Below are 12,298 nucleotides of genomic sequence, written 5' to 3' on the forward strand. Positions count from 1 at the left end.
TAAGTTCTATGCCTTCTTGTGATCAATCGATCATAATCTTCGATCGTCAATTTTTCTCTAGCTTCAATATGATCATTCGACATTCATTCGATCACATTGTGTTCCTATCCCTCCTCTTCTTACCCATCGTACTTCGTCTTTGTCATCGACCTTTAACAATTTACATTAACCAGTGACTCATGGCAAACCCAAACCATGATTCGAACGTAAACCAAAATCACCCATCGGGCCATCGTTCATCTTCGACTTATCGTCAGTTATTATCGAGAATAATTTATCAACCCATTCGATTAATCTCATGACGTATTAAAGGTTATTCCGATTCCGAATTCCGAGATGAAACCGTAGGTATTACAAAATCTCTAGCCTAAAGCGTAACGTTCCGATTTGCATGTTGATTAAAACAACGTACCTAATTTTACTCCTCATTCTACCTTAACTTGGTTAAAATTCACTTTACAGTAAACTTATCCTTACGCAATAATTCTGATTAAAATGCCAAAACGAGTAATACTACACATAGGTACAATATTATCATCTCAGTAAGCACACTTAGCTCAATGTAAAGTAAAACATCATTAACCTAGCGTACAGTTTTGTTCATTCATGCACCTAATCGAAAAATAATTCGCTCGAGAATCTATAATCGTTTAAAAATAGCAATTTAGAACGAAAGCCATTTTCACCTTACGTAACATTTACGCGAAAAGAAAGAGAAAGGAAAAAAGAAGCGAAAAACTGCGAAAGAAAATATATAAACCACGACCACGATTTTAGCCAGTTAAAAAATTTCCAACCTTATAATTTTACCTTTTATTAAATATATAAACAGAAAAATAAAAAGTAACGGTTATTTATAGAATGAGGACACAAAAAAAAAAAAGAAACAGATTGCAGCATCATGTTAAAATTACAATTATATTAAAAAAAAATTACAAACTGAAACACCTGACCCCTAGTAGAGCTATCCTTCGCGTTACTCGCCAAGTTGAGAAAAAAAAGATTTATACAGCAAAAAATGGTCATTTTTACCAGAAAAAAATCAAATAAACCGATTATCAAAGGAGAGAAAAAAAAGGAAACAATATGAAATGATCGAAGCGCTAAATTAATTTTATACAAACATAAAGGTGAACAAAAAATTAAAAAACAGAAAGTTCAAAGTGTAGCAGTATTTTTCCTCCTAGATCTACTTGGGATAAAATAACCTCTCCACAAACCTACTACAGATCTACGAAAGTAAATAATACACCGATTATTAAATGTACTAATTACGTTACGAATAATTAAGTTTAAATTGAAATCAAAACCATTATCGAAATCATCGACTATTGTACATTTTAAAATAAACAAGCAGCGAAATATGTACAAACGATAATTAATGACGTTTCGTAAACACGACATCGCAAGTAAAATAGTATTGAGCGCAAACTGCGCTCTGCGCACAGATGCTCGCAACTACTTTCTTGCAAATTAATCAAACACTGTTTCACCATTCACAATAATTAAATATCGAATAAAATGAATAAAAAAGTATATAATATAATAATACCTTACAGTACAAAGTAATATAAAATACCAGATTTTTATTTAGTATTTCTACAAAGAAAACAAACTTTCTTTTTAAATCGTACGATTAACGAAAAAAAAAAAATAATAAAAATTACTAATAACTTCTATATAGTAAGATAAAAATTTGTAGAATAAGAAAACGCGCTTTATAATGCAAATCGTATCAGAACTTACGCACTCGAAAGCGTATTAGTTGAATTCCCTTCACTTTATATTTTTTTCTTTCTTTAGTAATTTATATATCAAATTAATATAACCGCAATTTTAAATTAATAATTTTATTAAATTCAAAGGACACGAACAAAATAAATAGTCAAGAGTTTTTGTTTTCTTTTTTCGCTTCAGACAGCACAATTCAACAAACAAATTGGCTCGTACTTTTCAAAGTAGGTCGGCGACAGTTTTCGGCATCTCCGCAATGTGAGTGTTGTAGAACTGTTCAATATCACTCAACGTACGTTTATCTTCGGTTGTAACGAAGTTGATTGCGACACCTTTACGACCAAAACGACCACCACGTCCGATTCTGTTCAGAAAAAAAAAAAATCAACGACAAAATGTAAATAATATTGTTGATATTAGAATTACTCTTCGTTCAAGATCAATCGTCTCACCTGTGGATATAATTTTCGCGATTTGAGGGAAGATCGTAGTTGATAACCAACGAAACTTGTTGGACATCGATTCCTCTAGCTAACAAGTCAGTAGTGATTAGAACACGGCTTGATCCTGTTCTAAAATGCTTCATGATTTTTTCTCTTTCTTTTTGATCCATATCGCCATGCTGCGCAAAACATCAAAGTCATTTGTTAGTCAAATTTTCTCAGCAAAAGTTGATAAAGAGCGAGGGTACAAAGCTCGTCATTCATTTCCAGAAACGATTGCAAAAAATAATCCGCCGAATATTTTACACCGCGTAATTCAAATTATCGCCTAGATGGTTATCTTTTTTCTTAAACGTTCCATCGAGATAACCACAACAAATTACTCCGAAATGCAACACTGATCCCGTTAACAACGTTTCGCATACCTACTTCCTCATAGTAGCACAAGCAGAGCAATTGCATTATCGATACGAGAAAACACACGTAGGTTTTTAACGCAACATAAACGTATAAAGAAGCTATTAAATGAGTCATAATTAGGGAGGGGTGGCAGACAGACGTAGCAAAAAGCAATACGTATTGTATCAAGAAGAAATGAACAATGCATTTTGGAACCTAATGTCAAAGATTCGTTTCTTTCACTAATGCTCCACACATTTTTTCGCACAAAGCTGTTATCATCAAGAGATAAGAACTTCTCAATATCTCAAATAATGGAGTATTTTTAGAGAATGAAGATTTCAATGAAAAAATTTCTTTTAAAAAAATGGTAATTTACTACTACGAAACTACAAACAACTTTTGGTTTTCAAAGTCATGAATTAAAATGAATTATTCGTTGCAAAACGAAAGCGTTTTTCAAAGAAAACGTCGACTTTTGACATTGATTGTAATTTAGGGGGCCAAATTTATCAGTATAATGAAAATCGAGTAGAACGAAACGTTGATAACGTTAATGGGGCGTATTCGAATAATAACCGACGAGGTGAATAAAGCCAACGTACTAGGTTTCGTTACCGGAGGCGAAAAAATTCCCAATTTGTTCAATTAGCCTATCAAAACGAAGACGATAAATGATAATAAAAAGCTAATACTAACCATAGACGATACGGTATGGTCATTCTTCGTCATCCTATCCGTGAGCCAATCGACCTTACGCCTAGTATTACAAAATATTACAGCCTGGGTGATACTCAAGGTATCGTATAAATCACACAATGTATCTAGCTTCCATTCTTCTTTCTCGACAAACACGTAAAATTGTTTAATACCTAAAAAAAAAGACATTCAAATGCGTAAGTTGAAAAAGGAATACGTATAAGTGATGTGGCAGAATACACGAAAGCGATCGATTTACCTTCCAGGGTTAATTCTTCTTTCTTTACTAAAATTTGTACGGGATTGCGCATAAATTGTTTGCTGACTTCTAGTACGTCTTGTGGCATAGTAGCGGAAAGCAAAATAACTTGTACATCCTGAGGTAAGTGTTGGAACACTTGGTGAATTTGTTCTTTGAATCCACGAGACAACATCTCGTCAGCTTCGTCCAATACGAATACTTTAATGTGATCAATTTCTAGAAAACGAAAAGAAACACGAACGTTTGTTAGAATTGATTAATCGGGGTACAAATGAATTAAGATGAGCGTTCAGTACTCACTCAAAGATTTACGGATAATCATATCATAGACACGTCCAGGAGTTCCTACGACCACTTGGGCGCCTTCTTCGAGACGACGCATATCTTCGCGAATATTGGTACCACCAATACAAGCGTGACATTTGCAATTTTCCATGAAATCGCCCAAAGCCAAAACTACCTTTTGGGTCTGTGGAATTATTGATAAAATATGTCATTAACCTAGTACAACATTCGACACGTAAATAATTAATCTTCGAGTTACTCACTTGCTGCGCAAGTTCCCGAGTAGGCGCTAAGATCAAAGCCTGGCATTCGTTCAATGCAGGATCAATTTGTTGCAAAATTGAAATCGAAAACGTAGCCGTTTTTCCAGTACCTAAGATGAGAATTTAAGGTTAGAAAAGGTGAACGAACTTCGATCATAACAATACTCCAATCAAACATACCCGACTGAGCTTGAGCTATTACATCGTGTCCTTTTACACAAGGAATAATCGCTCGCTGTTGAATAGCGGAAGGTTTCTCGAAACCATACGCGTAGATACCTCGGAGCAATTCTTGCTTGAGCTCCATCTCATCGAAGCTATCCACTGCCTAGAAAAACACACAAAAATTTAATCACATGTATACCAAAATCACCGTAAATGTATCATTTTAGAATGTTTTTATTTACCTCATCCCAGTTGGATTGGATGATACCACCCACTTCCATTCCAGGAGGGCCATCGTAATGCTCCCGGTCGGTTGGTGGACCATTTTTCGATTCACTCCACTCGTCGTTTCTGAAAAAATTGCAACGGTTAATTAGTCACCATGTAAATGTCAATTTACCAATGCAAACAATAAAGAATAACTGTCTACAACACGTGTTTCAGTCATTCGCCGCCCTCACACGCGCCAATTTCAACGATACGACTGATCAATGAAATGCCATTACTGTGGCGCGTAATTGCCGGCGTAATTTTGAATAAATGAATGGAAAACTATTACTTAGGCTAATACTTGCGATAGTATTCATTCATTTTTTTAAATAAGGTTAGAAATACCTAAACGCTGAGTCATACGATGCTTACAACACAACGCTTTAGAGACGATAAGAACAAAGAACCGAGGAATTTTACGAGTAAAATACATCGATCTGGAGAAAAAAGAGAAACTATCCCAAGAAAGGGATTATTATACGCTAACATCCGGTTAAACTTATTTTCAGTGATATGTATGTAGTATACGAGGCTCCGTCATCAGACTCACGAACCTTACGAATCGTTTCCTAACTGCTCGAATAACTTAAATACGCCGTGTTTAGAAGAAAAACACGTATAATAATACAAATTAACGTACACTAACTTAGTAATATAGAAATAAAAACCACGATCACATGCCGATAGAACACGCCATGTTGGCGTCAACTATTTTCACATATTATTAAAAATATTTACACTTATAACGAAACCGATTACCTGCACTCGATTAACACGCGTAAAATGAAACCGATACGTACAAATACACTTAATTTTAGCACATAAATATTGTAAAATTGAATAAAATATATCTTACCTTTTATCATAAGACATGTTCAATTGAGTTTTAGTGGGAAAAGAACTGCGGCATGCAAATTCTACCGAATGTTATATTTTTCAATATACTTCACAACGGAATTTTTACACAAAAAACACCGTAATTTTGACTCGAAATCGCGACAAAATAGAAAATTTAATCGTATAATCGATTAATAACGAGAAATTTTGAAAATATAGATGGAACTACTTTTCTTGAAAATAAACGATAAATTTTACTCAATTATTCACTACGTAAAGAGAAAGGCAAGCTGAGAAAACGGCTTGAGAAAAAGACCTATAACACGGTGGTATCACGAGATGAAAGAATATTTCAAAACCAATCACATCGCAAGGTTCCACGTTATAAATTGACTTTCGAATTTTCGACGTTTTCGCCAGCTGCAATTTTCAGATTTTCCCGAAAAAGTTCATTCAGCGCTGTTGTTGTGGAAAAAAGGAACTATTTTTGGGGTAATTCCAGGTTTTTCTCCTTTGTTGTTCGATCAAGGTGGTCTGATTTATCAGTAAATCAAAATTATCAAAAAAAAATTTTCAGTTTTGATTTTTTTTCGGAAGTTTTTTGTTATTTTTTATGTAGGTTTTCATTTTTACAAAATTTTCTCAGCGTTTTGGTTTAAATGAGAGTACCAATCTTCTTATTATTAGTTGCAGATATTCTTTATTTTCAGTTTAAATGTAAAAAGTTGATATAAAATGTCTTGTGCTACCATTGAAGATTTACCTGACGAAGTTTTAGAGTATATTTTTTGTCTGCTACCCCCTTATGAAGATATTCGTTGTTGTATGTTAGTTTGTAAAAAATGGTGTGAAATTGCTAAAAGTAAATACATATATTATCACTTTGATCAAAAATACCTTTTACTCCTTGATGCAACATGAAATTTTGTAATGATGTATTTTGCTTGTTTATAGACATTATACCTCGCATTAAACACAGCTTTAACGAAGCTATCAGCGCTCAAAATGTTACCTGGGATACCTTTTACGCAGAAAAGGATAACATCACGAAACGCTATGCACATTCTGCTTGTCGCCATAGTGAGTGAATATTCACATTCAGAAAGTCATCTCATCAGTCCAGTGTGTAGTTTTTCTTTTCACTAACTTTTGTTTTGTTATCTAGACGATTCGATGTATGTTTTCGGAGGCTTTACTTCTTCATTTAGTTCTTTCAACGATTTATGGAAATTTGACTTATCGTCTCGATCGTGGACTCGCATAGGTGTTCAAGGAAAATGTCCGGTGCCCAAAGCAGGGGCTACTATGGCTACATACAAAAACAAACTCATCTTATTCGGTGGTTTATTACCTCCTACATTTGGAATGTTATTTCAAGTAAGTGTAAATTCGTTCTCTAAAAATTCCCCACTGTTGTAGTATAATTCAATTTATTTTTTTCAGAATCATCGTTTATCTAGTCATTTACATGTATACGATATAGCAACTAACGAATGGAGTGAAATTAACTGTAACTCGAGCGATTTCATGATGCCTGAATTGGCAGGTCATTCTTGTACCATTCACGATGATAAAATGGTCATTTTTGGTGGTCTGGGTGATCGCTTGAGGTATTTTATTTTCTAATCGTACATCCGCTGATCTATTTTTTTGAATGAAATATTCAACTTTTTGAATGATTTCAGCGTGAATGATGTGTATTCATTGAACCTGAGTACAATGAAATGGAAACTGGAAAATATCGCGGGTGATAAACCACCTCCTCGATATGGTCATTCTCAAGTTTACATTGATAACGAGAATCTTATGATTATGGGTAATTATTTGATAGTTTTTACGATAAAATATGATTTTACGTGTATGAGTTACTAAGAGACGTATTTCTCATTTTACAGGTGGTGTAGATAATGATCCTTTGTTTGTATTTGACGACGCTTGGTTGTTGAATATGTCAAATGAAGTTTGGACATGGAAGAAAATTGATCTGGGTGTTCATGCTCCTTTAGTACGAACTGTATGGTGCCATCCTGTTTGTAAAGTAAAATAATTCATTTCACCAAGTTCTCATCAATATATTCAACGTCATTCCGTAATAATGAAATATGAATGTTTTTTTCTCTCAGGTTGGTAAGAATATTGTAGTATTTAAACCGAACACAGGAAATCCAAGCATGTACGCTGATTGGTTTCCGATTCAAATTTCAAGGTAGATATTAAAGAACTCTTATAAAAAAATTATTATTTTTACTTTCGTTATATTCTGATTTTATTTCCCCAGAAATACCAATTCTACTCAAACGCGAGCTCAAGAAAAAGAAACAAATTTAAACGGTAAAAGGGGTATTCTAAATCGAGCTTCACAAGAAGAAAATTTACCAGATAATAAATTCAAGAAATCTGTATGTTCCAAAAACATCAGAGAATTTTTATCGTTAAACAAATACCGAACACCAATCCTAGAAATACACACCATTGACACCACTAATTTATTAGAGAACGGTAAACTAACGTCGGTTAAAAGTAAATGCAGATCGTTGAATTGTCCAACGGATACAATATTGTACACCATTGTCGAAGGAAACGGCGAATTAATCATGTTCGGCGGTATCCAAAGAGATATTATTAATTACGAAGATGGCACCGAAGAAAGGGAAATCAAAATTATCGATACGTTACACATCATCAAAGCTAAAAGGAAAATTATTTGAAAATGTTATTGCACGTGATGGTTATTCTACCTACCTATATATTATTATTATTTTTTTTTGCATTCAGTTATCAAATACCAGTATAACTTGAATTTTCTCATTTCAAACCATTGTCATTCTCATTCCTAGAAATCAATGTTAGTTTGCTGCTGTGGATATGTATCTTCAATTATTATTTTGTAATATATTATTTGAAAAATTGTTGAAAATTATTTCTAAATGTGTTTATGTCAATATCAACACGAAGGTAGGTAATCAAAATTTCAAACTACTTTACAGAAGCTCCATTCAGGGGTGCTAACCGTAACCGCAAAAAACCGAAAACCTAAACCCAAACCCAAACAAGATCCATAATTTTAGCCATTTTCAAACCCAAACTGAAAACAAAAACCGAAATTTCATAGGTTTTTTAAAAACCGTAAAAAACCAGAACAAAAATAATGAAGCAGCGTGAGTGAAACCGAAACCTAAACCGATATAATTTATTTAGGTTTTTTTCGGTTTTCAGTTTGGGTTTTTTTCGGTTTTTTAAGGTTTTCTGTTGGGTTTTTTTCGGTTTTTAAATTTTTTTGGGGAGATTTTTTCTAATTTTTGACCTTTGAGACTCGAAAGTCGAAATCCAGGGAAATTGATAAATATAATGAACTGAACCTAACAAATTGGGTCCTTGGTTGTTGCTGTTTGGGTTGCGAAGAAATTTTTTTAAAAAATATGTGAAACCCAAAAAAACCGAAACCAAAACCGGAATTTTTGTGAGTAAAACCGAAACCCAAACTGAAACCGAAATTTTGAATTTCAAAACTGAAACCGAAATCAAAACCGAAAAATGTCAACAAAAAAATTGGAGTGAAACCGTAACCTTAATTAAAATAATTAAGGTTAGCACCCCTGGCTCCATTTATTTGTACCTGCGTTCTGCTAGCACCGTGGGGAGACTAATGCATAGATAATTCTACTTATATTATTGAAATAGATGGGCAAGTCAGCAGAAATTTTCAAAACTTATTTTTTTTTTTGAATAGTGGCTGCAGAACAAACCGCAATGTTATTCATAATCCCAATTTTCGTGACACTTAAACATTAGTGATATAATTTGCGACTGTGACTGAAAGTCAATGCATACAAATTTTGAATACTTAGATATACTAGCGATCAGCGAGGCTTACATAGTTTCTCTTTTTTACGCAAGTACGATTTCATTTGGAAGAGTCGGAAACGTTCAAAACAAAAAATATCTTGAACATTTTAAAAACGTGGTTTTGAACTATTGAAAACTAACATTAAACGTTTTGAACAAAAATTTAATGCACATATAAGAAAATATAAAATAAAATGGTTCACGACATAGAAAAATTATTATAATATCAATTTTTTTGCATTTTACCTATGCACATTCAAACAACAAAGTACATACTTATTAGTTGACAAATTTTCCTTAGTTTTCTACATCTCCGCAATTTGAATGTTGTAGAACTGTTCAATATCACTCAACGAACTTTTATCGTCAGGCGTCACGAAGTTGATTACAACAGCTTTATGATCAAAACGAACACCAAGTCCTACTCTAAACACATAATGAACAATCAAATGTAAATTCACAAAAAATATTAGTCAAGTTACCCTTTGAAGTGAATCATTGATGTCATCAATATTCTTACCCGCGGGCATAATTTTTGTTGGTTTTGCGACCTAGGGGAAGATCGTAGTTTATAATCAACGAAATCTTTTGGACACCAATTATTCTTTTTGCGTAATTATCTGTTGTGATCATAACGACCACGACCGTTAGTAAAATGATGTAACGTTTGTTCATTTGTGTGATGATTATTTTTGCAGTGCTGCATAGAACATAATAAATTTATAATATAATAAATTTAGAAGGTAAGCTGCCGCAAGACTATAGCCTACTAAACCATTTATTGTTAGATGTAAAAAAAAAACATCAGTTTTCATGAATGGTGAAATGAAGAACTTGAAGTTTTACTGATCAAAATGAAAAAACTTTTTGATATGATTTATATCTAAAGAAAAATGAAACAGGAACACATCACTTCATTCATTAGTCAATGGTTAAGCAGTTAGAATGGATTATTTCAGGAACCATATCAGTCCGATTACTCACTCAACGATTTGTTACCAGCAATTATATTATAGACACGGACGGGAGTTCCTACGACCACTTGAGGGCCTCGGCCTGCTGCAAGGCGAACTTTTACGTACTGCATTATACTTCTACCTCTAATTGAAACATGGCATTTGCAATTCTCCATGAATTTACTCAAACCCATAAGTATTTTTTGAGTCTATAGAATTATCAAAGTAAGTACCATTAAAATAGATCATTCATTACAGAAAATTCAATTCATCGGTACCTAAATGAGAACCATTAAGTTGACTCACTAGTTTCGCCAATTTCCGAGTAGGCGTTAGGATTAGAGCCTGTATTTCCTTCTTTGTATGATCAATTCGTTGCAAAATTGAAATCAAAAACGTAGCCTTTCTTTCCATTCCTAAGATAAAAATGCCAGATTACCATAGTTGAACGAACATTGATCACAACTTCACAAAACACTATTCCAATCAATCATACCTGACTGAATTTGAGCTATTACATCATGTCCTTTTATACATGGAATAATCGCTCGCTGTTGAAAAGCAGAAGGTTTCTGGAAACCACATGCGTACATACCATGGAGCAATTCTGGCTTGAGTTCCATCTTATCGAAACTATCCACTGCCTAGAAAAGCACACAAAATTATTAAATCAAATGTTCATGTAATATACAATCACATTATCATTTTTAAACAGTTTCATTCACTTCATTCCAGTCTGATTGGATGGAATCTTCAACTTCCATGTCAGCACTCTCAGCAGGGCCATTGTAATGCTTCGTTTCGGTTGTTAGATCCATCGATTCGCTGGAAACGCGTAGTCAATAAACAATCAGAATCAGTTTTATTTCACATTCAAAAATCGTAGGAAGATATACTTATTTTGAAAAATAAAATAGCTGATGTTGACGGGTGTGACGCGACGCACGGAGCGATTTTTTGGCAGCACATATCGAAAAATTCTATAAAAATCTTACCTTTTAATTGACATGATGAAAGAATGTATTGTTCAGTTTTGAATTGGTTTCAATGAAAAAAAAACCGTAGAGAATACGAAAAGGAATAACTTGGAAAATTCGGCCATCAAACATCAAACCACATTAACCGCATCACCTAATCGGGATAATCAGAAAATTCGGATAGGTGAACTCAGTTCGGTCATCGATGATAAAACTGCAAACAATTAGTAGGTTTGTTCGTTTTTATTACTCCGTCTAACCGGGTCTACACTTTCCTTACTCTCCTTACTCCGCTCTCCACTTTTTACCCCTGATTTAACCAAAGACCTATAACAGGTCTCTGGATTTAACCTTACCCGGGTAAGAAACCTGGTTAAAAACGAACAAACCTAGTGTTTATTTTGGGCAGCCAATCAATTCACCTCTTTCTGTACGTGTTTCGACCCTTTAATTTCGACATGTCCACGGCATAGCAAGTAGACCTTGTTTTGTTAGATCGCTGGTAGATGGGGTGTGATTATTATAGAAAATACTTATTTTGATTTTTGATGGCGGTTTTTGTTTTGAAAGTTTTGAATTTATTTTATGAATTTTTATCCATTTTCTTCATAATGTTTCTAATTGTTGAAAAAAATTTCACTCCTCATCCTGGTTATACCCTGTTACCAGTACCTATACACGCATTGTCACTCAATTAAATGTATTGTAAAAGTACCTAATCAAGGCTCGGCCACTTGGCGCTTCTCTATTGAACTTGGGAGTTTTAGACGGTTCTCTTCAAAAACGTCACCAAATCACCGATGTCAAAATCTGCAAACATGTTTTATTACCTTCAGTTTTTAAAAGAAAATTTTACGAAAAATATGACGGTGAAAGGGTGAAAGTTTTTTTCGCAAGAAAATAAAAATGTTTCCATTCATTTTCTCAAATAAAGGTGCGTTTTCAGAGAATTGTTTAAGTACTTAAGTAGTCAGCTGCAGTTATAGCCACCATCGTAAAACCAATCAAATACAATACCTAATACCTACATATACCTACAGAGATACTTACAAAAAATTTCAAGAATTGAATTTTTTTTACATTTTTTGGACGTCAACTAAGTACTTATAGTTCTGGTTTTGATTTGAACAACAACTAACACTCGCTTTAATCATATTTTCTT

At 33.6% G+C, this 12,298-nt stretch overlaps 3 protein-coding genes across 6 annotated transcripts; 1 reads left to right on the forward strand and 2 right to left on the reverse strand.

Annotated features, from left to right (window-relative positions):
- Window positions 1–1,517: 1,517 nt before the first annotated feature.
- eIF4A (eukaryotic translation initiation factor 4A) lies at window positions 1,518–5,688 on the reverse strand. Its single transcript, XM_065343574.1, has 9 exons — window positions 5,377–5,688; window positions 4,493–4,601; window positions 4,266–4,413; window positions 4,086–4,195; window positions 3,838–4,006; window positions 3,535–3,753; window positions 3,276–3,448; window positions 2,187–2,356; window positions 1,518–2,098 (listed from the first exon to the last, which is right to left on the reverse strand). The coding sequence occupies exons 1-9, from the start codon at window positions 5,391–5,393 to the stop codon at window positions 1,954–1,956; spliced, it is 1,260 nt and encodes a 419-aa protein (XP_065199646.1). The 5' UTR covers window positions 5,394–5,688; the 3' UTR covers window positions 1,518–1,953.
- Window positions 5,689–5,927: 239 nt separating this feature from the next.
- On the forward strand, window positions 5,928–8,274 carry LOC135831233 (F-box only protein 42-like). Its single transcript, XM_065343573.1, has 8 exons — window positions 5,928–6,219; window positions 6,312–6,437; window positions 6,523–6,734; window positions 6,801–6,967; window positions 7,043–7,173; window positions 7,253–7,395; window positions 7,481–7,563; window positions 7,636–8,274. The coding sequence occupies exons 1-8, from the start codon at window positions 6,093–6,095 to the stop codon at window positions 8,063–8,065; spliced, it is 1,419 nt and encodes a 472-aa protein (XP_065199645.1). The 5' UTR covers window positions 5,928–6,092; the 3' UTR covers window positions 8,066–8,274.
- A 1,071-nt stretch (window positions 8,275–9,345) lies between these two features.
- Window positions 9,346–11,531, reverse strand: LOC135831237 (uncharacterized). 4 transcript variants are annotated; one of them, XM_065343577.1, is made up of 7 exons: window positions 11,155–11,531; window positions 10,885–10,984; window positions 10,656–10,803; window positions 10,466–10,575; window positions 10,188–10,368; window positions 9,724–9,754; window positions 9,346–9,624 (listed from the first exon to the last, which is right to left on the reverse strand). In XM_065343577.1, exons 1-7 carry the CDS (start codon window positions 11,166–11,168, stop codon window positions 9,606–9,608), a joined length of 603 nt encoding a protein of 200 aa, XP_065199649.1. In that variant the 5' UTR covers window positions 11,169–11,531; the 3' UTR covers window positions 9,346–9,605. The 4 variants fall into 4 exon arrangements, 2 of the variants coding, with proteins under 2 accessions (XP_065199649.1, XP_065199648.1); XM_065343576.1 differs by having other exon boundaries at window positions 9,346–9,629; XR_010556164.1 differs by having other exon boundaries at window positions 9,515–9,629; window positions 9,724–9,903; window positions 11,155–11,529.
- Window positions 11,532–12,298: the final 767 nt, after the last annotated feature.

Source organism: Planococcus citri, chromosome 1 (genome assembly GCF_950023065.1).
Source record: "Planococcus citri chromosome 1, ihPlaCitr1.1, whole genome shotgun sequence".
In the NCBI taxonomy this organism is placed as follows: Eukaryota; Metazoa; Arthropoda; class Insecta; order Hemiptera; family Pseudococcidae; genus Planococcus; species Planococcus citri.